The sequence below is a fragment of the Leopardus geoffroyi genome, chromosome D3 (assembly GCF_018350155.1).
Source record: "Leopardus geoffroyi isolate Oge1 chromosome D3, O.geoffroyi_Oge1_pat1.0, whole genome shotgun sequence".
Lineage (NCBI taxonomy): Eukaryota > Metazoa > Chordata > Mammalia > Carnivora > Felidae > Leopardus > Leopardus geoffroyi.
Window position 1 is genome coordinate 53,096,678 of NC_059339.1, and position 25,891 is coordinate 53,122,568.

General features: G+C 37.7%; 1 protein-coding gene across 1 annotated transcript in view; it reads left to right on the forward strand.

Moving 5' to 3' along the window:
• Nucleotides 1–25,891, forward strand: part of DSG2 (desmoglein 2) — a 50,480-nt gene that overhangs the window by 9,287 nt on the left and 15,302 nt on the right. Inside the window, exons 2-8 of the mRNA XM_045458567.1 lie at nt 11,175–11,210; nt 12,898–13,032; nt 16,610–16,771; nt 16,915–17,059; nt 17,915–18,081; nt 20,019–20,156; nt 20,275–20,463. Coding sequence (XP_045314523.1) covers nt 11,175–11,210; nt 12,898–13,032; nt 16,610–16,771; nt 16,915–17,059; nt 17,915–18,081; nt 20,019–20,156; nt 20,275–20,463 — 972 coding nt within the window. The remainder of the gene's footprint in view (nt 1–11,174; nt 11,211–12,897; nt 13,033–16,609; nt 16,772–16,914; nt 17,060–17,914; nt 18,082–20,018; nt 20,157–20,274; nt 20,464–25,891) is intronic.

The window sequence follows — 25,891 nt, forward strand, 5'->3', positions numbered from 1 at the left end:
TTAGAGTATCCCTAATCAGAACTTGTCGATGACTCCCACTTATAAGATCAGTGAAGAATTTTAGCACAACTTTTTGTCCTTATTTTCTACGTACCACTGTAACACAGTCTAGGTGCCAAACTGCCAAACTTCTTGTTCTTTGCCCTCCATCTCCATGTAGTGGCACATGCTGCCTTTGAATGGATCGTTTCCATCCTCCTGCAATCTGCACAGATTCTGCTCCCTCTCAAGGCCAAGCCCACTGCCACCTCCTTCCCTAAACCTCTCCTGATTCCCCTAGCAGAAAGTGGTTTCTGCATTTCCCCAGAACTGTTTTTGCAGTTGTCATTTGCACAATTAACTTTTTCTACCCTATGTTATAGTTATTTATATATTCTTTATCTCTCCTACTACACTGTGAGTTTCAGAGCAGAATCTAAATGTCATTTGTCTGTACACTAGCTAATTGTCTGGGACACAGAAGTAGTCTTCAAAAACCCAAGAGTTGGGGCATCTGGGTGGTTCAGTCGATTAAGCATCAGGCTCTTGACTTCAGCTCGGGTTATGATCTCACGGTTGGTGAGTCTGAGTTCCACATCAGGCTTAATGCTGATAAATGTGGAACCCGCTTGGGATTCTCTCTCTCTACGTCTCTTCCCCTCCCAACTCGTGCTCTCTTTCTCTCTCAAAATAAATAAGTTAAAAAAAAAGAGTCAAAGCATCTTTCTATGTTTGGGAAAGCTGGAATAATGTGAATTTCCTTTGTTTAAAAAATATATTTACTGGGGCACCTGGATGGCTCAGTTGGTTAAGTATCCAACTTTGGCTCAGGTCATGATCTGGCAGTTCATGGGTTCGAGCCATGCATTGGGCTCTGTGCTGACAGCTCAGAGCTCAGAACCTGGAGCCTTTTTTGGATTCTGTGTTTCCCTCTGTCTCTGCCCTCACCCCCTGTTCTCTTTCTCTCTCTCTCTCTCTCTCTCTCTCTCTCTCTCTCTCTTTCTCTCAAAAATAAATAAGCATTAAAAAATTTTTTTTAAAAAATATTTACTGTCCAATTAGTCATCAGTCTGACCTGAACTTCCAGATTATTGATTTAGTTTCATTACAAATTAGAATTTTTCTACAAAGGAAAGAAAAGAGAGACAAAAAATGTAAATTAAGATTTGCCTAATTTCACAGATAATAGTCCTGCAAAAAGATTCATACAACTTTCTAAAGCCCTTGATTTTCACAGTTTTTAATTTTGTCTTCACTTATTTGAGGCCAATTGAAAATGCCTGTTTTCCAGTTTGAACCTTGGAGTACACTGTTGCCTTACTGACAGACCAGTGCCATCTAATGGTGAAGAGGGACAGTCTGAAGCTCGTGATTTTCTTAAACTTCGGGGGATGGAAATCTGGTTTCTTCATTTTTTTAGTGTAATTTTCAGGAATATATTACAGCAAAAAGGTGGAAACAGCATCATTTTTGTCTATCAAATTATGTGAGATAATTTATATAGATTTACTAAGATTTTTCCTGATTCCAAAAGCATTCATAAGCAGTTATAGAAAACAACGATAAAATGGTAAAATATTTCAAAAATAATAAATGCTCAAGATCAGCAAAACTTAAACTAGAAAAGATGTAAAAGAGGAGGAAACACTATTTAAAGTAATCCTGTTATATTGATTACTACTTCTAAAATGAAAAATCTTCTTGTGATAGAAATCACTCAGTTCCTGTATTTCCTAGTTTAGAATCTATCGTTTCACATATCTTTGTAGTTGAGGATTTATTATCCAGTCAATGAATTATCCAGGCTCATTCTTCCCTTTCCTTTGCTACTCTGGTTTTATACAATTGTTTTCAAAAGTGTGATGAGACCTGAGCATCAGCATAACCAGGAAACTACAGATTCTTATGCCCCCTGATTCACAGACTGATAACTGGAAATTCTCTGCTGGAACCTGGCAGTCTGTATTTTAACAAGGCGATTCTGATGCCACTCAAGCTTGAGAACCACTGCTAACATCCCAATTAGAAAATTATTGGGAAGAAAAAAGATTAAATATTTTAAAAGCTTACATTTAATTATTAATTATTGATTTAGTTTCATTGTTAGCAACTCTGATTAAAAAAAAAAAATGTTTTAAGGACCAAATAAAATAACATGGACTTTTATGGACCTTCAGTTTAAATGTCTATATCCAGGAAGATATAGGAGCGGTGTATGATGACACAAAACTTAACTTGAAGTAAGAATTTGTAATGTGACCTAACAATTCAAGGGTAGCACAGCATTGCCAAATCCACATTTTAAATTTTTGGGGGGCAGTTAATAATTCCAAAGAAAATATCTTCTTCATTAAAGCTTCTTTAAAGTCATCAATATGACTCACTCAAAGCCCTATTTGTTACATTAATATTAGCCCAAACATTATAAGAGTAGGTGAAAGGTTATGACAAATCATATAATTTATTACATTCAGTCTTAAAGTATGTAGTTTTACTATCTAAAATTCAAGCTCAGAATTGAAACATTAAAGTTAAAAATACTGCTTTTCTTGGCTATTGAGGTTTTTTTTAAGTACCAACTGTGAAAACAAATACAAGTGTATATATAAATTCAGTTTTTTTGTTTTTTACATTTTTTTAACGTTTATATTTGAGAGAGCATGGGTGGGGGAGGGGCAGAGAGAGACAGAGACAGAATCTGAAGCAGACTCCAGGCTCTAAGCTGTCAGCACAGAGAACAATGCAAGGCCCAAACCCATGAGCCATGAAATCATGACCTGGGCAAAAGTCGGATGCTTAACTGACTGAGCCACCCAGGTCCCCCGTGATTAGTTTTTTTAATAAAGCTACTCTAGGAATTGTCTTTAATGTATGGTCACATATAAGTTGAATAAAATATTATAGACATTTTTAAGTTGGTATTTTCTAAATGAATTATAATGTTTAGCCATAAAAAAAGACATTTTGTAAAAACTACGTCCCCTCCCTCAAGAAAAAAAAATTAAGCAAGATTAAGAGAAAGAGTATAGTAGGTGAAATTCTAACATAAATCTGACCCTATCAGGTTGATCAGAGTAGCTCACCAAAATTACTGGTCCACTCTTACTGCACTGGGTCACTTGAACCTAAGTTTATGTCATTACAGAGGTCCTACCACGACCTTCTTGGGGCTACAGAGGCTAGTCTAGCTCTGTCCAAACAAATAGAAAAATCAGGATATGCGATCATGGAAATAAACAAGTGGCATCCATGGCCCTAATGTCATTTTATTTCTATTAGATTATTTTCACCAAAGCTGACAAAGCTTAGGAATGGATTGGGGATAAACCAAGGATCCTTGGGAGCAGTTTCTGGTTTTGCCTTCCACACAGTAAAATGGAGAAACAAAGAATTTTAATACCTTCTTCTTCTTTGAAAGGGTGGGTGAGAATGGGGAATAACACAGGTGTTTCTGTGATTATCCAGGGGATGGGCATGAGTTTGACTAACTAACAACAACAGGTACATGCTAGATCATCTCTGTTTGAGTCCTTAAGATTGTCTATTGACCACACTACTGACTTGCCAGAATAGAAATAAGCCATTAGAATAGAATGCCTCAAGTTTGGAATGGTGTTTAAACTACTTTGTATCCCTCTACATTTATCTCTAATAAGATATCTACTGGTCTGAGATATTAACGTGTAAGGAGTCACCTTACTATGGACTCAGAAACACGGAATAAATCTTCAAGATCATCTATTTCAGATCAAAAATGAATTAATCAGGAGGAGATGTCATCTAGTGACTCATAAGTCCTCCTGAATTCTGCTTGTTAAACTCATAAAGGTGACTTCATAATAGGAAGTCTTTTAAAGGTGCTGACCTTGAGAATAAACAGTACATTGACTAATCATTTTTTGCAGTGATGTTTGATTTGCCCTCATGCCTCTGCCAAAAGAAAAATTATTTTCTTGCCAGTTACCAGGAAGTCCAGTTTGACAAGATGAGTAGGATCCAGTGGTAAAAATAAAAACTTTTTTTTTTAACTTTAGTAAATTGGAAAAGCTTTTGAAGGATTTTTATGGTTTATATAAAAATACAACTTCTTTGGGTGCAAAGACTAGAAGTTTATTTTTCCTTTTCAGTCTTTTTTTTTAAGTTTATTCATTTATTGAGAGAGGGAGAGAGAGAGAGAGAGTGTGCGTGTGAGCAGGGAAAGGGCAGAGAGAGGGAGAGAGAGGGAGAGAGAGAGAATCCCAGCAGGCTCTGCACTGCTAGAGCCTGAAGCGGGGCTCAAACCCTCGAACCGTGAGATCATGACCTGAGCCGAAGTCAAGAGCCAGATGCTTAACCGACTGAGACACCCAGGCTCCCCTCTTTTCAGTATTAAAGGCATTTTGCACATGAAACTTTTCTGTCGCCAAGTTCCTGTGAGAAAAAAACTATAGATTTCATACTTGGGAGAAGCCATAATGGTCATCTCGTCCAGGCATTCTTGCGATGCTTGAAACCCTTTTACCACATCCCCACAGGATGTCACTTAAACTTACAGAGCTGGAAATGTTCAAAGGCAAGTGGGAAGAAGTAGGAATGGAGGACAGAAGTCAGAGTGTCAGTTATTCCACTTACATTGCCTGCAATTTGGAAATTTGCATAAATCCATGGTCTCCTGAAATTTGTATGACCTTCTTGGTTAGGTATTATAGTAGCTTCCTATCAAAGACACATGGTCTAAATCAAGGTATTTCAACCTCAGCATTTTGTCATTTGGAGCCAGATAATGCTTTGTTGGGGGAGCCTATCCTGTGCGTAATAGGATATTGAGCAGCATCTCTGGTCTCTACCCACTAGATACCAGTAGCACCTCACCCTGGTTTGACAACCTCCCTGCCCTCCACACTCGTTTCAAAACCAAAAATGTCTGCAGATGTTACCAAATGTCCCAGATGGCTCCAGGGTGGGGGAGGAAGTTGTATATGAAATCCCCCCCCCCCCCCCCACTGAGAACTGCTTGTACAAATTAAGGAAGTGCTCTGGAAACATCCAGATTATTTACTTGGAGTAAGTAGAAAGGAGTAGTTAAGATCTTAACTATTTCCTTAATCAAATAAGCAGTCTCACAATTAACAAAATGTTAGTACAATTCTCTTGGTTTTTTTGTTGTTTTTTGTTTTTGTTTTGTGCAAGTGTGGAGCGATTATTTCAGTCCATCATATTTTATTAAGTGTCTGTGAGAACAGGCTACTGCTGTGGGTGCTATAAAAATGCAGATAGCATTTACATAACTATTTGTAGAACTATTCCGTGACACCCTCAGCTTTAAGATGCACATCAATTTTTGTACCTTTTTTTTATAACACAAGAAAAAATATACAAATCACAAGTGTACTGAACTGCTCTATTTTCACAAACTGAACATAGCATAGGATCAGCAACCAGATTAAGAAACAGGACGACCAGCACCCAAAAGCCCTAACATCATCTCCACTGACTCACTTCCCTCTTGCAGCATCAACCTGGATTACTGATACCATTCTTCCCCCATGCCTGACCCTTCCATTTGCCAGAAGGTCTGCCTGACTTACTCCCCCATTCCATTCCAGTCTCTATGAAGGTAGAATCTCTTCTGAGAGCCTCCTCACAGTCCTAAATCACTCTCTACCACCCTGTCCCTGCTTTAATTTTCTTTACAGCTATCACAACCTGTTTTTGTCTGTCTCTCGAACAAGTAAGAATCCAAGAGGATAAGAACATACCATAGCATATCGTAGAAGCTCAGGAAATTGAAGCCATGAATGAATCCAAATTTCAGAAATTTGAAGATTTTGAAGAATTTGAAGAAAGATGAAGAAAATGCAAATCATAGAATTAAGGAAATACCATCATAGTTCTATTTACTGAATGCCTGCTATATGCCAATCACGGCAATAATCACTCTCATAAGTTATATCTTTCAATATGCACTATAACCCTGCAATATGTGCTTTCAGATTCAAGTAACAAAACCCAACTGAAAGTAGATTAAACAAAAATAATGTTTAATATCTCCAAAAAATGGTCCATAGATGGGGTGGTCCCAGTTTTGACCAATTTTTTACCTCAGAGATGTTATGGTTTCAGTTTGGTTTCTCTTGTCATTTTATTAGCTCTTTCCTCATGGTCACAGATGGCTCTAGCCATTCCAAATGTCGTGTCCTTGCTCAGCAATCTCCAGAAGAAAGTAAAAAGAGAGGCTGTGCATATACTTCTCTTCTTATCAAAGAGGAGAGTCATTTCCAGGCTCTCCAGATATCTCATTGGCCAAAATTCTCTTCTACATTGTTCTAGGTTGAATGTTTGTGTCCTCCCACCCCACCCCCGATTCCTGTGTAGATGCCCTAACTCCCAAAGTGATAGGATTAGTGCCCTTACAAGAAGAGACAAGAGAGCCCAAGCTCAAGCTCTTCCTCTTCATGTGTGGACATAGCAAGAAGGCTGCTGTCTGCAAGCCAAGAAGGGAGTCCTTATTGGGAACTGACTTAGCCAGTACCTTATCTTGGACTTTCCAGCCTCCATAACTCTCAGAAATAAATTTCTGTTGTTTAAGCCACCCAATCTATAGTGTTGTTATGGCAGCCTGACCTGACTAATACACACATTTACGCATAAACTAGTCACCATCGAAGTGAAGGAGACTATGACGTTTTGGCATATGCCAATCATTACTCAGCTCCATCACCTGGGCAGTGTCTACCTGCTACCTGAACAAAATGGGGTTTTGTAAATGCTAAAATGAGAGGAAATGACAATTAGCTATACAATTGAAAATGTCTGCCACAGATGTATTATTAATTCTTATGTTACACATAAGGAAACAAATTAAAGCAATTTATTGAGCAGAATCAGGATTTTAATCTAGGTATGACTGTTTCCTAAGTCATGCACTTTGCACCAGCTGATACTGCTTGTCAAAAATAATTACCACAGAGTCTTTTCTGTAATAACAAAGTTAAGAAAAACTCTGTTTTTATGATTCACCTGAAAAAGTGGCTGAGGAGACTGGGAACAATTTCATAATGGGTGTACTACATCTCTGTCCAGATCTTGGCTTCTTAATACCATTCCCCCCTATTAGAATTCAGGGCTATTTGGAGAAATGGCTCATTATAAAGCTGAAATAGGAGAAATAGAAGATGGCCCTGGAACATCTTGTGATGCTAGACAGTAAGGGAGAGCTCAAAATACAAAAAGGTGGGAACATGTCAAACATAGGAAGAGAATCTAACCTGAAAGATCTTCCAGTGCCCAAAGCTGGAACTATTTGATTTGAACCACAAAATTAATAAAATAGTATTGGTTTATAATCCACAGAATAATAAATATGCATGAGTCCATACTGATATAAATGATTAAATGGATAAACAAATGAGGGAAGAGGAAATGAAGCTTTCCTGCCAAAGAATTCCATGTAATATGTATACGTGCCTCTCTCATAGGAAGTGAGGCTTAATCTCTCTCCTCCCCCAGTCCCCACCCTAAAGGAGAGCTAGACTTAGTGACTCACTTGCAAGGAATAGAGTACAGAAAGGGAAAAGTAGAACTTCACAGTGGAGAAACCTGCAAAGGCTACCTTAGCCAACAACGTCATATGGCTATCCTGTACCCCTGATACAATGTGATGAAAAGGGCACTTCACCACTCCACGGTGTTCTTTCCAAAAGCACATCACCCTGATCTGATCATGAAATAAATCAACAGATAAAACCAAATTGGAGGACATCTTACAGGATATTTGGCCGGTATCAAAACTGTCAGGATCATAAACAGGGAAAGACTGAAAAACAGTCACAGACCAGAGGAGATATTCCAGTTGTAGTATGGGATGCTACCTGGATGCTGGAACAGAAAAAGGACATTAAGTCTGGAATTTAGCTAACTCTACATTCTATAAATATACCAATGTCAGTATCTTAATTTTGACAAGTGTATAGTAGCTATTTAAGAAGTCAGTAGGGAAAATGGGCAAGGGAACCCTGCACTATCTTTGCAACATTTATGCAAATCTAAAGTCATTCCTAAATCTCAAAAAAAATCTATTTTTAAAATTTTTTAATGTTTATTTTTGAGAGAGAGAGACAGTGCGAGCAGGGGAGGGGCAGAGAGAGAGGGAGACACAGAATCCGAAGCAGGCTCCAGGCTCTGAGCTGTGAGCACAGAACCCGACGCAGGGCTCGAACCCACAAACCCACAAGATCATGACCTGAGCCAAAGTCAGATGCTTAACCCACTAAGCCACCCAGGCACCCCTTAAAAAAATCTATTTTTAAGTGTGTGCTAGATAATTGAAACTAAGTATTGCTTTGAGTGTTCATTGTACCATTCACTCTACTTTTGCATATATTTTCAATTAAAAACAATGTTAAATTCATGAAATAAAAGATTCTCTGCATTCAAGATATTAGCAATCAGGAATGACAAAGTTTCTTGTGTTAACTACTGAGACGTAGTAAATAAGGCAAACTTCATGTCTTTAATCCTAAATGAACAACTGCTACTCCTATAACATTCTACAGTTCTTGCTACTCAAGAACTGACAATGTCAGAATCACCTAAGAACTAGTAGAAATGCAGGGTATAAGACTGAACTGCGTACCTGCTGAATTGAAATCTTTATTTTTAACAAGATCCCCGGTGAGCAAAATGCATGTTAAAGTTTAAGAAACACTTGTTTATAACCATATGATTGTCTACATTTCTTACAAATAACATCTAAAAACATCTAAAAAGTACATTCCAGGAAAAAAAAATCAATGAAGAAATACTCTCATAAAGAGTTTGCATTTGAATAGAGAACTATTTTTATTTATGTACTAATGATACTTAGGATGATAACATTTAATAAAATAACATGTAACTATTATACGTTTTTTGCTAGACCAAATAAGAGTTTAGGGAAGAATAAAAGTGGTAACTTTTTTATCAATCCCTCAATATGGCCAGTACAAAGTAAAGAAATCAATGGTTAGGCAAGAAACACATTACATTTTAAGAGTGTCTCCTGATGATGTGACACTGAGGAATCCTGGATCTAGTCACTACTCTTCCCTTTCAAAAATTCCCACCAGAAAAACCTGCAGAGAAGTATAATCCATTCAACGTTGCTTTTGCTTGTTTTTCATACCGTGCCACCTTTGAAAATACGTGAACTTGGGGAGCATAACTTTGAGTAGAGATGTCTGTGGCATTCCTAGCCAATAATAGAGAGGATGAGGTGAGGAAGAAATAATATATCTGGCCATAAAATCGAAAATTAGCCATGGTTGTTTGTCTGCCCCAGAGAAGCTCAGACTAGAGACTGAGCATCCTGGAATTTCTCTTTGCAGGGGTAGAGATAAGAACATGTCGAAGGTAGAGGAAAGAAAGAAAGATGAAGGATCCACATGTAGAACAGACCCTGCAAGGAGCCTTCAAAGAGATGTGAATAGGTGAAAGAGACCTAGAAATTTTGAAGAAAGCCTTATTTTCCATGATTTATCACCAAGGCCTTTGTGGACCCACGTGACCTGAGATGTAGATGAGAAAAGGCAAACAAGACCAAGAAAATCCAAATTGAAGGCAGATTATAATGAATTAATGCACAAATGGAAGGTGGGGAAGTGAAGGCAATAAATATAGACAATTTCAGCTTGGAGTCATAGTACAAAAAAGAATATGTAGCAGATTAAATGTTAGCAGAGACAGGGACAGGTAGGGAAGATCTTAATACATTTGGCTAGTCAACGGGAAGGAAATAAACATGTTTGATTAGCCAGTGATGAGTGAAGATAAAAAAATTAGTGGAAGGAGCGAGGTTCTTGAGAAGATAAATGTAGAAGAATAAGTAGAAAAGGTGAAGATAAATCACACAGATGATGTTTGACTTTGGAAGGGCATCAGGACACCTCTGTCTTGGAGAAGGCCGGGAAGGAAAGGAGAATTGAAGATACAATATCAAATGAGAAGTGGGGTGATCTAAGAGTGAATGTGTTCAGAGGTGTGGGTCCGTGTGATTGGGGCAGTCTCCTGAGGTTCAGAATGGTATTATAGGGCTACTTACTATAAGAGAAACAAAGATAAGGCAACTGTAAAATGTATAGTCTAAATGAGCACACCTTTGAGAGTGAATGGGTCATAACAGTTGGGGTGCCAGTACAGCAGGTGTCATCCAGACTCTCCTGGGCAAATGGAAGCATATGGTCACCCTAGAAAGGAGCCTCCACCCCTGAGGAGGGAGCAGCTATTAGAGAGTGAATGGATGTGATGGACCCATTCAGCCTCCATGGCCTTGTCTACCAGTTTTGCCAGTACAGGGTCAGAATCAAAGAGAATAATGAGCTTACAGAGTTAGTGAAAAGGTGATGCAGGAATGTTAGAAAGTCAAGAGAATGAGGGGTCACAGAGTCATTAACAACATCTTTGGAATGGCTGGCAGTAATCTACTAGCATTGCCTAATGTTGGGAATGTTCTCAATCCACTAGCCTCATGTGGATAGTGAGCAAATGAATTATTAATTTCAAATAATTTAAATTTAAGTGTAAATAGCCACGTGTGGCTATCATGTGAGAAAGAACTGGTCTAGAGTAAGCCAAGGGATAAATGAAACCAAGAGATTAATAGACTATAAAGAAAGGACAGCAAAAGTCAAAAGGATAGGAGTTTATTGGGCAGATTTTAGAGTAACTGCAACTATATTTACTTCTGTGTGATGATGAAGCCCAAAGTGTGACAGTGCTTGATAAGAACCAAAGAAAAGGGTTGGGGGACTTAGGTGTGAAGTCCAAACATGGGCAGTCGTGTGGGTGACCGTAGGGATGATGGGAGTTAGCTGGGCCAGGAGTGGAGGGTGCATCTCATACTAAAGGCCTTGAGGAAAGTTATGTGCGTACCTGAGAACATGAGATGAAGAGTTCCTGTTTTTGTTCTTCAGATATTAGTTGTGTTCTGAGTTTCCTGGAGGAGGCAGTGTGGATCAAAAGAATGTAGATTCCTCTCTCTAGCCCTGGTCGTGGCAGGGAGGCAAAGGGGAAAATTAAAATTTGTTTCCTTTTGACAAAGGAGGATAGTAATGGTGGTGGTTAAACCTTTTTTAAATATCTATAATGTGTTAGGTGGTAAGTTGTTAATTAACAAAGGATTTATACTGAATTGAGTGATAAATTATATTAAACAACAAATAAATAATTTTATTTTCCAGATCTGCTTTAACTTTGGAAATGGACTCCATTTAGAGGTAAGGAACCAAGGGGATTATTTCTGTCTTTTGGACTCAGAGGCTTAATTTCATGGAAGACAATTTGGCTATGCCATACCAGATTAAAAATGCACACTCCCTGTGCTCGCTTCGGCAGCACATATATTAAAAATGCACACTCCCTTACACCTAACAATTCCCACTCTATCATGTGCACAGGAACCATATATCCAGGGATGTTCAATGTAGCATTTTTATGACAATCTAAATGTTCGTTAATAGAATGGTAAAACAATTTACGGTACATGAAGAATCTCCATGATGAGGTACTGAATGAAAAATCAAGGGGCAGAGTAAGATGCAGAGTATAATTCCATTTTTATAGGAAGAAGAGCTTTATACATGTGCAACTGTATGGTCATAAGAAAAAATCATAAAAGATATTCATTAAGCAATTAACAGTGAATACTCTGAAGTATGAGAAAAAATAGAATAAAGTTTTAATAGTTTTACATTATGAACTTTAATGTTAATTTATTGTTTTATTACATAATTTAATTTTTTAAGTTACAGAAAAATTTTTCAACGGCAAAAAAAATCAATGACCTAGTGATAACCAGTGTCTGAAAAAAATACTTGTTATGTAGAGCAACAAAATAAATAAAATGATAAACCTAGTACAATAATCCTATCTGATCTTAACATACTAGGTCAGCTGTGTTGAAATTTTCCTTGGATAAAATATTTGTCTATTAAAGCCCAACTGAAAATATATAGAATAAATCTTTTCTACTTAAGGTTCTGAAAACAAAAGATGGGCAATTTAACTCTTTACTTCATGCTTTAAACAATAAATTCATTAACTGACACTTTCACTCTATTTTAGTTAAATTGATACCACAGGTTAGTTACTAAGATTTAGTTTCAAAACATTTAATAATTCATTTCTAAACTGTAAGCCACCACAGAAAAATTAAACTTCATTTTCAGTAAAACAAAACAACCAAAAAATTTTTAACACAGTATATATTATTTTTTAATTTGCCAATGTGTATGGTCACTAACTTAGCCTATTAAAAGAAAAATCCAACAATCACAGATCTTGAAAAGATATGGTTGGCTTTATTCAGTGATTCATGAACAGGGAAGTATCCAGGCTGGAAAATGGAAAGGATCTTCAAGAATTGTGCAAAATGAAAGGGTTTTATATACCAAAGTGAGCAAGGATAGGAAGTTATACTGGGTATTTGCTGATTGGTTACAGCAGTCAGTTTGGAGCTGGGGCAGATAATGTGCTGATCTGGTAGTTATTGATTGCTTGGCCTATGCCTTCCTTTTCTGGGAGAGCCTAGCACAGAAATTTGTTAAGTTCCAATTTGTTGATGTGAGGCTTGGCATAGGTGACTCCATCTTGGACCTTAGTCTGGACACTTTAATGAGACTTTGTGGCACTTCATTCTGGGAAATCTTTTCTTACTGATAAAAACAAAACCATACTGTTCTACCAGTCTAGAGCCAATTTCCTGAACGCCTATGGAGTTCACTAGAACTCCATAGTGTATATATCATTATTGTGTATATTTCCTCCTTGAAAATCAAACCTGTTAAAAAATATGAAATTTATACCTTAAGATTTGCAGAACTATTTTTAAAGTTTTAATAAATTACAGAATACTTTACCAATGTCTTAGGATACTTAATTTTTGACAATATTTTATTGTTGTAGGCCTTAAACACAAGAAATAAAAATCATCTGCTTCCTAAACACACTCACTTAATGCGGCAAAAGCGTGCCTGGATCACTGCCCCTGTGGCTCTTCGAGAGGGAGAGGATCTATCCAAAAGGAATCCAATTGCCAAGGTACCTTCTACAGAGAAATAGGAAATATATGTATATGATTGAAATACAGTGGGAGAAGACTCTCATTTTAAAATTTAAGGAAAATTATATAATGTATTTACTGAGTCTTAAAGACTCAGAATATGAAAATATTCTGAATGTAGTATATAATTTGGGGCTCTGATTCAACTAAGAGTTAGGGATCTGACACTAGATGAACCTTTATTTAACAGAGAATGCTACAATACTCAAAAGAGGATATTCGGTGTAGGGGAGGAAAGATACTTTTTCCTGCTACCCACCCCTCCCAGCACCCTATAAATTGGATGGACAAAAGACAGATTAACAGGAAAACAACAAACAAGTTTATTAATGTATGTATTGCTCCTGTAATACATAGAGGTACTCAGAGATGAAGGACTCAAAAGTTTGGTGAGAACTGGGGCTTATAAAGCATCTTAACAAGGCAACGGTAAACTTTTAGAGAAGTGACAAGACAAAAAGAAAAAGCCCTTGAATCTCTAGGGATGGCAAATTGTGGGAAAGCAAGTATGTGGGAAAACAGTGGTGGAAAAGACTGGTTAATACAGTTTGTTATGTGGGTGCCTGGTGCCATCTTTAAGCGAATAAGGGTCTAAAGTTATCTCCTATGATTCACTTTTGTCCTTCCTGATAGAGAAGGAAGGGAACACACCGTTACAAATTTATGTCCTGCTTTTAGGCACACAGAGGAAAGGCAGACCTTTTTTTGAATGTGCTTTTCAGTTGTCATCAGCTCAAGATCATCATCATACAGCAGAATGGAATATTCTGCCACCCTATATATAAAAAGTATATTTTTATATATATTTTCACAATGAAAAGAACTGGTATCTAATAGGGAGGGTGACCGTGCATCCTGCTTGAGACAGTCTTGGTTTATGCCCATTGTCCTGGCCTAATAATTAATAACTCTCCTTTCACTCTCAAGTGTCATGTTTTTTTTAAGTTTATTTATTTATTTTAAGAGAGAGCCCGCAAGCAGGGGAGGAGCAGAGATGGGGGGAGGGAGAAAGAGAGAGAGAGAATCCATATGCAGGGCTCCAACTCACGAACCATGAGATCATGACATGATCTGAAATCAAGTCAGTGGTTTAACAGACTGAGCTACCCAAACGCCCCTCAAAGTGTCCTATTTTTTGATAAATTAGATGGTAATCCCGATACTTTTAATCTTGGATTTACACGTGCAAACCTGAGCCCTTGATTTTTCCCCTAAAGCTCTTTGTTCTCCATCCGTTCTACCCATCTCAGTCAATGGCACTATAATTCTATCCAGTTTTCTAAAATGTAGCAGGTACTATCAGTTCTACCCCCAAAATATATTCCAGATCTACTCCTCTGCATTGCCACCCTCATCATCCGAGTCAGGGTCATCTCTGATTTAGCAAAAGAGCTCCTGACCTTGTCTGCCTACTTCACTCATGCCACCCCCGACCCAGCTACAGTCCATTCTCCAGAAAGCAGCCAGAGTGATCTTTTGAAAAGATAGATCAAGCATGCTCACCCCCTTAGTGAAATCCTTTCAGTGGCTTCCTGCTGCAGTGGAAGGAATATTCTTTACTCTGGTCTACAAGAAGTCTTATACAAGACCTCCTCTCTAACCTCAGCTCCTATCACCCCGCATCTCCCACTCTCCTACATCCCCAAACTGACAAACTCTTTCCGGCCCCTCACTCTTTGCCCTTGTTGTTCCTTCTGCCTGGAATCCCCTCCCCACAGATAACTGCAGTATCTCACAGCATCAAGCCTCTGACCAAGTGTCATCTCCTAAAAGAGTTCCCTTCCCTGCCTCACCCTGTCTCTCTCTATCCCTTTACTCCTATTTCAGCCCGGCTGTGGTGCATTCCACTACATGACACGCCATGTGTTGCCTGCTTGTTGTCTGGCTCCCTTAGCAGAGTGGAAGCTTCCTGAAGGCAAGGGCTTAGTTCTTAGGCTAATAGCTCATGCCCTGTACCCCAACATCCAGTAGGTGCTCAGGAAACATTTGTGTGAATGAATACATGTTCATATCCTGGTGTTGTCTTTATCTTCCCAATATCGTAAACATTGTGCAGGAAGAGCTCCTTCAAAGAAGAGCGGCTCCAGAAGAGAAGACAAAAATTTCCTCTGTCTAGCAGCATGTTTTCACAAAAGCCTTCGAAAATCCAAAATTTTAGTATGTATACAAGCAATTAAGTTTTTTTGTTTGGTTTTCTGAGATGTCTGAGTCATTCACACATTCTTTCAATAGGTTTCCCCAAAATGCATTGATTCTTTGGGGTTCAACAGGCATTAGCTGTTCTTACTGTTTTTAATTATGCAAGTTGTTAAGAGTAAAATTTACATAAAAAGCAAAGGGTCTTGTGGAATTTTCCCAGCTTTCTACATTCTCTATCTAGAGGTAATAGTGTGAACAGTGTAGCATCTTCCAAATCTTAGGAAATGCATAAATATGTGTATATTTACATACTCTTACGTACACACACATATACAAACAAACCAACAATTATGTTTACACACAGTTTTGTTTTATTTTTAACCTGAGTAGAATGATTAATAATATATCATTAGTACATAAAGATCTAGAATATTCTTTATAAATACTGTATGTGTGTGTATATGCATATAATTGGCAAAAAACAAGAGAGAAGCACAGAGAAAGAGAAAGACAGAAAGACAGAAGCTCAGTGAAAGGTAATCGTGGTAGTGCCCCAGGTTATCATTGCACTCCAGGAACAGAGCTGGTAGAACTGGAGGTTGGAGTCCCCACCCCTCACCCCCCATCTGCTATTTCCTTGGTTATTCTCAGCAGCAATTTCCCAGCCCCAGTGCATGTTGGGATATCTATGGCAAAGAAATGTACCTATCCTGAGATTTCAGGACAAAGAAGTGACCAGTGAGGTGAGTGGCAATGGCTTCTATGATGTCTGAAGGAGAAAATTAAGGAACCAATAGGGGCCACAGAGACACATTTACTAGTGAAGAATTATAGACACAAATGAAATTGTTTATAGAAAATGAAGATGACAACCAGGAAAGGCATTAGAAATGGGTTAGATGGATGACTTTCCTGAGGCATTCCAAGCAGGGAAGGGACTTCACTTTTTTTTTTTTTAAACCTTGAAAACTTTAATCCTTCTATAAAAGGATACATTTTCAGACTTTCCAGATGATTGAATGCATTTATAAAGGTGATTTTGACTCTGCAATTTTTACCTCATGCGCTAAATTTAAAATCTGTCCTCCCAAGATATACCCCTAATGATATCTTAATTTCATAACAACCCTAAGGGGTAGACAGTAGTATCTCTCCACTTTACAGACAGGAACACTGAGGTGCAGAGAGATTAAGTAACTCTTAGTATCATGTAACTGGTAAGTAGCTGAGACAGGATTTGAACCCAGGTTCTCTTACATAAGCACATCTTCTCTTGAGTGCTTGTGCTCCACCGCCCCCCTCCTGGCCTCCTATCAAGATTATGAAAACTTCAGAGGGAAATTTTTCATTCAAAATATGTACATATAAGTTATAGAGAATTTAACTTGAGGCATTCTTCTGTTATTTTTATGTTAGATACATTCTGATATTGCAGAAGAAAGAGGACTAAAAATCACATACAAATATACCGGAAAAGGGATCACAGAGCCACCTTTTGGTGTGTTTGTCTTTAATAAAGACACTGGAGAATTGAACATTACCAGCATTCTTGATCGAGAAGAAACGCCAAGTTTTCTGGTGAGAAGAACAGCTTTACATTTATTAGTTTGTAGTTTTTCTTTGATAAATAATAGTTATGATTTGTTTTGTTTTTATATTGTGGTAATTTAATTACCTTAGCTTACATTTCATCTCTTCTATTATTTATGTCATGATTTCAGCTCGTTGGTTATGCTTTGGACGAAAAAGGAAACAACCTTGAGAAACCATTAGAACTGCGCATTAAAGTTCTTGATGTCAATGACAACGAACCAGTGTTCACGCAGGACGTCTTTGTTGGGTCTGTTGAAGAGTTGAGTGCAGCAGGTCAGAGTTTGTTATTTTTATGATTGAGTACCCCCAGTCACTTTAACCCCACTGTGTAACTGAACACTAAATCCTGTATCTTAATGGAGGCTAAGTACTACCCACAGGACAGATAGTAATAAACCTGCCGCTCTAGGTTTGGAACTGCTTTTTCTGAGATGAGTTCAAAAGGCTTTACATGATGTCTTTTTTTACCGTCAGAACAGATACAGCAGATCGATGTGACAGGTTAGGTCTCTGTAGCAACTGTTCGGCCTTGTAGCTAGAAAGCGGCCATAAACAACATGTAAACAGGTGGGTGTGGCTGTGTTCCCATAAAGTTGTATTTACAGAAACAGGTGGCTGGCAGCTCTGGCCCACCGGCAGTTGTTCACTGACTTTTGACTTATGTTATTTCTCAGGTTTATTGACAACATTGTCCAATGCAGCGGTCTCTGGGAAGACTTGGGGGAGACATTTCCCTTTGATCATAATATAAAGAATAGCTACGTTTCTCCTGAATTGTTTGTATTTTAGTAAGCATGTATTTGTATCTGTTCATTCTTCTTTCTTTGTATTGATTATTAGAGCGATTATAAGCAAATCCGCAGCCTTCCTGTAGCAAGTGTTCAGGACTTCACCCTAAGAATTCTCTGTACTGATGCCAACCTCGCCCTCCTCTTACCTTTCCTAATTCTGTACCCCATCCACACTTATTTTCTCATCCAATTAAATTTTTTGATTTTGGTAAACTGTGATTTTGATAAGCACTTGAAATCCTTTTGGGAACAGGCTGAAGGTATGAAGAAAATAACAACGTACATATGCGTGCTTACAGTTGAGTTTCATCTTAGACACTTTTTTTTCTAATGCCAGATACACTTGTGACGAAAATCAGCGCAACAGATGCAGATGAGCCCAATACCCTGAATTCTAAAATTTCCTATAGAATTGTATCTCAAGAGCCTGCTTATCCTCCGGTGTTCTACCTAAATAAAGATACAGGCGAGATTTTTACGACCAGTTTTACCTTGGACAGAGAGGTAAATTAGTATTTTATGTTGCTCATCTTTTAAATTCTTCTTTATCTTTTCAGGTTTTCCTTTCTCTTTATTTCTCTCCTCTTGTAATTTTCATACTTTCTTGTATTCCCTCATTTATAGAGTAACTCCTATAAATACCCTCTTCTAGGAATGTGCAATCCAGTATGGTCATTAGCCATATGTGGCCATTGAGCACTTGAAATGTGATCCATCCAAATTGAGATGTGCTATAAATGTAAAAAAAGTCACCAGATTGGGAAGACTTAGCATGGAAAAAAATGTAACATACCATCTTGGTAATATTCTGTTGATTGCATGTTGACATGATATTTTAGATACCATGGGTTAAATAAAATTTATTTGAAATTGGTAGTATCACCTTTTTTTTTTAACTTTTTGAAACCTGGCTGTTAGAAAATGTAAAACTACATAAGGACAGCATGTTCTAGGGCCTCTCCAGTCAGGATTCTGTTTGCTAGAGCGTCCTAAAGCCATGTTCTGTAATTTGTGGTTCTGTAATGAAATTAGCCCTCTGTGCTAATACGGATAGAGAAGGAGGAACAAAGACTGACATTGGAGTCCTACTTAGGATAATGGAAATACTTGTAAATAAATGAATTGTTGTAATTCCCAAATTGGAGGGAAACTTCAGTGGGATTCCTGGACAGGCTGTTCCCTTTTTTCTTTCTAACCCAAAGGGAAAATTTTAGATGAAAACAGGAAATAGAAGACTTTTTAAATGTTGTATACATGAAGGTTTTAACAGTGTGCATGAGTAAAATGATGATCCTAAGAACACTGTACTGTCATTAAACATAAATCATTGTCCAAGTGCAGTCATTATGTTTTATATGACTTGGGAAAATGATTTCATTCTGTCCAGAGAGGGAGAAGTTGTGTCCAACATTGCTAACAGGATCTCTGTAAAATTAAATTAAATAATATTATTACTCCTACAATTCTACTCTGTACTTTTTCACATAAAATTAGAATGGAAAAGTATTATTTTTAATTATTCTGATTTTTTAATAAGCTGCTATCTGTGAAGGATGTCGAGTTTAACCAATGGTAATGGCTGTCACTTATTGGGCATTTACCATGTGCCAGGTGCTATCCTAAGCCTTTTACATAGATTAATCCATTTAATCCAACTAAAAACCCTGTGAGGCAGATCCAGCTATTATCCTCATTTTACACAGAAGGAAACCAAGGGTCAAAAGGATTGTGTATGTCCAACACAGCCAGTAAATGACAAAGCCAGAACTGGAATCCAAGCAACTGGCCCTAGAGCCTCAGTCACATAGAACAGTTCTGTCCTGCATAGAACCCCCATGCATTGGCACTGGTTGCCTCCTGCTTTTTCTTAAACTCTAGCTACACCGAATGGAGCCAATCATAAGGGGACCGTGTGGCAGATAAGGGCTCACTTCGGAGTAGCATCTGAGACGTCGTTCTCTAGGACAGGTTCTCGTAACAATCGTACCTCTCAGAATGTCTGGACAAAGTCAACCACATTTTGTCCTCCATGGCCAGGTTTTTTGGGGACTAGGTTTTCCTTGCTTAATTTTTAGCTAAAAACAAAGAAGGAACCAATTCCTGTAGTCCCACCATTGCTTCCACGTAGAACAAACTACATTTTGAATGGCACTGTTTTGTGCACAGACTATTTTAAGGAGAAACTCATTTCCTGATAATGTCACCAATGACATATTTAAGAATTTGACTACCAACAACTTCTCTAGGCTTTTCCGGCCTTCTAGAAATGCTCTGACAGCAAATACACAGCATCTTCACATGAATACTAGATCATAAAACTTATTTATGAATAAAATATACTGTGGTTCCTCCTCTTGATGATGAAATGAACTAAGACCAGAAAGACAGATTTGGGAGTGATTCATTTTCATCCCAGACGGATATTTTTCATTGCCTTGCAGGAACACAGCAGCTATACTTTGACAGTAGAAGCAAGAGACGGCAATGGACAAATAACAGATAAACCAGTAAAACAAGCTCAAGTTCAGATTCGTATTTTGGATGTCAATGACAATATACCTGTAGTCAAAAATGCAATGGTAACTATTCTTTTTATAGCAAAATGTATCTACATACTGATATTTCAGTCCTAACTAAAAATATATCACTTACATTTGTGCTACATTAAAATAAAATCCCTGTGTTCGCGTTTTGCAGAATGAAGGGGTGGAAGTTAAAGAAAATGAAGCCAATGTAGAAGTTACACGCATAAAGGTGTCTGATGCCGATGAAATAGGCTCTGATAATTGGTTAGCAAATTTTACATTCATATCAGGAAATGAAATGGGTTATTTCCACATAGAAACCGATACTCAAACTAATGAAGGAATTGTGACCCTTGTTAAGGTAAGTACTTAGTGTTCAAAATTGGAATGGGAAAAGTTGATGCAGAGGAAGAAACGATTGTATTTTCAGCCCCGAACATTTAAAAGCGCTTTATGTACTCAGCTAACACCACAGTTGTTTGAGATTGGAGACCTCCCTATTTTTCCAAGGTCTGTAATTAGTAATTGGTCATACTGCAGTCCAAATTCAAATAAGGGGACTCGAATCCTAATCTGACAACATGATACCAGCATCATTATTGCTCAGCACACTTCCCGTCCTGCTTGCAGCCCATGCCTGACTGTAGCATCTTTACATCATGACCTCTTGCCACTACTAAGTGTCCCCAATTTACTATGCGTATTTGATCAACTTAACATAAAACCAGACCTCACTAATAATATCTAAAAACAAAAGCTGTAATAACTTCACAAAGCTCTAATTCAGTCGCCCTCATACTTAAATATGCCTAAGAGTTACCTTATAAAGCTACATGCCCAAAATGCAGATTCATGGGCCCCATGATCAAGTCTGATGATGGCAAAGCTCAGGAACTTGCCTTTTATAACAGAAATCCACTTGTGATTCTAATGTAAGTAGTATGCAGGTCACATTTTGAAACACAGTGATTTAACTTCTTACTGAATTGAATCAATGAAGGAAAAATAGTCTTATTAAGCATGTGGGTATACATTTGAAATTTATTACCCCCACATTATTTTTTAAAGAAAAATTGTAGGATGGATTTTTATCTAATAGAATAAGGAAGGAAGAATATCAATGTATTTTTAAATGGCTTATGATAGAATTGCCTAACCAGATTTTGAAATAAAATACAAAGCTACAGCTTTCAAAATACTATTCCATTAAGTCACACACAGACAAAAATTGATTCCGGAAGTTTCTAAACTTTTACAAAAAATACATGGAATAATGATAAAATAAATATATAACAGAATAGAGAAAATTAACTTGAATTTTCATGGTAATAATTACGTTCACTATTTATTATATGCACTGAGACTACTGCTTTGTAAAGCAGAGGAAACCAGAATAAAATTACCTCACACTTAATATAATTTTTTAAGAGAGAGTGAGCAAGGGAAGGGCCAAGGGAAAGAGAGAGAGAATCTTAAGCAGGCTCTGTGCACTGGTGCAGAGCCCAATGCAGAGCTCAATCTCACGACCGTGGGATCATAGCCTGAGCTGAAATCAAGTCAGACACTTAACCGATTCTGCCACCCAAGCACCCCAAGATTACCTCATGCTTAAAGGGAAGACACATCTTATGATTATGGAAGAAGTGAATAATGGCATCAGAGACAAAAATAGATTTGCCTGCTTATATAGAAGTAAGCATACTTCTTAGTCATAGAATAGTCATAGAATGGTCATGAATGATAGAAGTACTAGAAGTATTCTCACCATACCATGGTAGCACTAAAAGATAGTTATTTCTACCAAAGGAGGCATAGCAAAAAATAGTAAAATTAGTATTTTCTTTGGTTCTCAAATATGTATTTTTTACTGAAAAAATCATTCATAAATTAGCATACAAAAATGTACAAACACATGAGTAAATAATGTAATGACAAAGGACTATTTTTGTGAAAAGTGTTTCCAAAACATCTTTAGATTTCAGCACAAAAGTGTACCCCTGGCACCTCTTAAAACATAAGAGGAAGCTCAAAAAAAAATGTAGTGATGGAAGGATGCTAGCTAGCTACGTTCAGTCCATCGTCAATGTCGAGTGGACACAATCAGTACATGTTAGTAAAATTAGTATCAATGTGACAACAGCAGATTGAGAAAATTATAAATTACTGTCTCAATTGTAGAAGAATTGCTTCCAAATTTTAAGAGCAATAATCAGATTCCATTCAAAGGAAGTTAGACAAAGAAGATATACAAACAGCAAACATGCACAGAAAGGATACTCAACATCATTAGTCATTAGGGAAGATGCAAATTAAAACTACCAGAGATACCACCATGCACCTACTAGAATCAAAAAGACTGACAACGCCAACCGTCAGCAATAATATACAGAGTCCGGACTGGTGGAAAAATGAAGTGCTACAGCTAGTTTGGCCATTAGAGGTTAAACACAGAGTAGTTACTCAGTGATGCAAAAATTAAGTCCAAGGCCTCCACCCAGGAAAAACAAAAGCATATATTGTAATACCTTGTATGATGTTAGGTGGGAACTACATTTATCATGGGGAACATAGCATAATTCATAGAATCGTCCATGCTGCACATTTGAGACTAATAAAACATTTGTATGTCCAGAAAGAAAGAAATCTATCTGTACCAAAACTTCTATGCAAATCTTACAAGCAGCTTTTATTCATCATAAAAGCTGGTAACAATAAAAATGCCCATCAGCTGGCGAGCAGATAAAATGTAGTATATCCATATAATGGAATACCATTGGTTAAGAAAAAGGAATGGAGTACTCATACATGCTACAACTTGGATGAATCTCAAAATCATTATACTTTGTGTATGAAGCCAGACACAGGGGTGCCTGGGTGACTCACTCGGTTGAGCATCGACTCTTGATTTCAGCTCAGGTCATGATCCCAAGGTCGTGGAGTTGAGTCCCTGCATTGAGCTCCATGCTGAGTGTGGAGCCTGCTTAAGATTCTCTCTCCCTAGGGGCACTTGGGTGGCTCAGTCAGTTGAGCGTCCGACTTCAGCTCAGGTCATGATCTCACAGTTCGTCAGTTCGAGTCCCACATCAGGTGAGCTCGAGCCCCACTTCTCAATCTCTCTCTCTGTCTCTCTCTCTCTCTTTGTCTGCCCCTCGTGGGATTCTCTGTCTCTCTGCCCCTCGCTCACTTGTGCCCTCTCTCTCTCAAAACAAAACAAAAGATTCTCTGCCCCTCTCCCCAGCTCATGCTCTCTCTCTTGAAAAAAAAAAAAAAAACTTTTAAAAATTAAAAAAGAAAGAAACCAGACACAAAATACTACATATTGTATGATTTTATCTATGTGAAATTTCTAGAAAAGCAAAACAATGGATATAGAAAAATCAGTGGTTGCTCAGGGCTAGAGATACAAGTGATGATTGACTACAAACAGGCAAAAAGGAACTTTTTGGGGTGATGGAAGTGTTCTAACACTGGATGGTAGTGACATTTGGAAAACTATACAGGTTTGCTAAAAATCATCATGTTGTACACTTCCAATGGGTGAATTTTATTCTCTGTAAATTATACCTCAGTAAAGCTGTCAAAAGGACAACAGGTACTTTAAACTGTGGAAATACAGATCATATATCATCACATGAGAAAAAGCCACAGCTCTTTTAGCAAATTAACAAATATATTTAAAATCTTTAATGCTAGGGGCGCCTGGGTGGCGCAGTCGGTTAAGCGTCCGACTTCAGCCAGGTCACGATCTCGCGGTCCGTGAGTTCGAGCCCCACGTCAGGATCTGGGCTGATGGCTCAGAGCCTGGAGCCTGTTTCCGATTCTGTGTCTCCCTCTCTCTCTCTGCCCCTCCCCCGTTCATGCTCTGTCTCTCTCTGTCCCAAAAATAAATAAACGTTGAAAAAAAAAATTTTTTTTAAATAAAATCTTTAATGCTATTAAAAATAGCAAAAGTAGAAATAGTAAAATATGTTGACAGTTTTAAAAACAGAGGTATTTGCCCTCATTCATTGTTCACAACGCTGAAATTGTTTTTCATTCTCTGTGGAGTATTATGGCTATTTATAACAACCACCATGAAACAGTTTTTATGGCCCTAGTACCTACCTCATTTTTTTTTTTAACATTGCTGTGGCCTTCCATGGCTTTTGAATACTAATGACATCTGGCTGGAATATTTTTATTTTATTTTATTTTATTTTATTTTATTTTATTTTATCTTATTTTTAGAGAGAGAGAGAGAGCACGTGCAAGCAAGGGAGAGAGGCAGAGGGAGAGAGATAGAATCTTTTTTTTAATGTTTACTTATTTATTTATTTTGAGAGAGACAGGCAGAGAGAGAATCCCAAGCAGGCTCCACACTGTCAACACAGAGCCTGATTTGGGGGTCGATCCCATGAACCGCGAGATCATGACCTGAGCTGAAATCAAGAGTCTGACACTCAGTGATCTGAACCACCCAGGCACCCCGAGAGAGATCATCTTAAGAAGCCTCCATGTTCAGCAGGAAGCCCGACTCAGGGCTCCATCCCACAACTTTGAGGTCACGACCTGAGCAGAAATTAAGAGTTGGCCACTCAACCACCTGAGTCACCCACGGGGCCCTGGCTGGAATATTTTATTTATCATCCAGCATACATCAGGCCATCAAAACAAGCCTGTCAAGTCCAAGAACAACTTAAATAGAAAATAATTTTCACAAGGATTCTACAATCACAAAGAGTATATTTTTTCTACTCATTTTTGTTGAGTCCTTGTCTCAACACCACAGTGGCCCATTTTAAAAAGAGGCCAAAAGTTGTTATCCATCCAGAATCCTACCAAAAGGAAAACAGATTTCTTAATAAATCATTGAAAAATAAAGTGAGCAGTTTTGCAGAACTTGCTATAACCACAGGTGACACATTTAATGTTACATTGAAGAAATAAGCAAAAATGGCCCATGCATCTAAATGGTCAGGATCACTAGAAATAAAAGTCAACAGGACCTATATAAACTATGACTAGGTATTTCTTTTAGTAATGGGATGTAACTCAACAGAGGAAAAATAATTTGTGTAAAAATGTTCAGAGCAGTATTAATTATATTAAAAATTATATATAGCCCTAATGCCTAGTAATCAAATGGCTATGTAAATTAGGTATATCTAAATAGCAGAATACTATACAAATGTTTATAAAAAGAAAATGGGCAAATTGGAACATAACTATATGTATTCAGTGAAAAACTGACTTTATCAAATGTGCTTTATAATTTCCACAATTCACAAAGAACAATATTTGGAGGAAGGTTAATCTTTTATGGCATTAATAGCAAACCAAGTAGTAATAGACATTAGGCTAAAAAGGTAGGGGTGGATAGGTTGTTTGTTTAAATAAATTTGAAAACCCTTGGGTTTAGCAAAATTAAATCAGAAGTCTCAGCTCTTTGTCTGCTAATGTGAAGTGAAAGTCTCTACTGGGGGGACAGCTGGCAGTGCTACAATTAGGCATATGGCCCTTTTCACCAAAACAAACCCATAGAACACATTTTAAGGAGTATTATATTGAACGTCCATTAACTTTCTTTCAGTAAAAAAATGACTTCAGATTGGTGTGTGTGTGTGTGTGTGTGTGTGTGTGTGTGTATTTTAAATAATTTGGACTTTAGGGGCGCCTGGGTGGCTCAGTCAGTTGAGTGTCCAGCTTCCGCGCAGGTCATGATCTCATGGTTCATGAGTTCGAGCACCACATCAGGCTCACTGCTGTCAGCGAGTGCCCATTTCAGATCCTCTGTCCCACTCTCTGTCTGC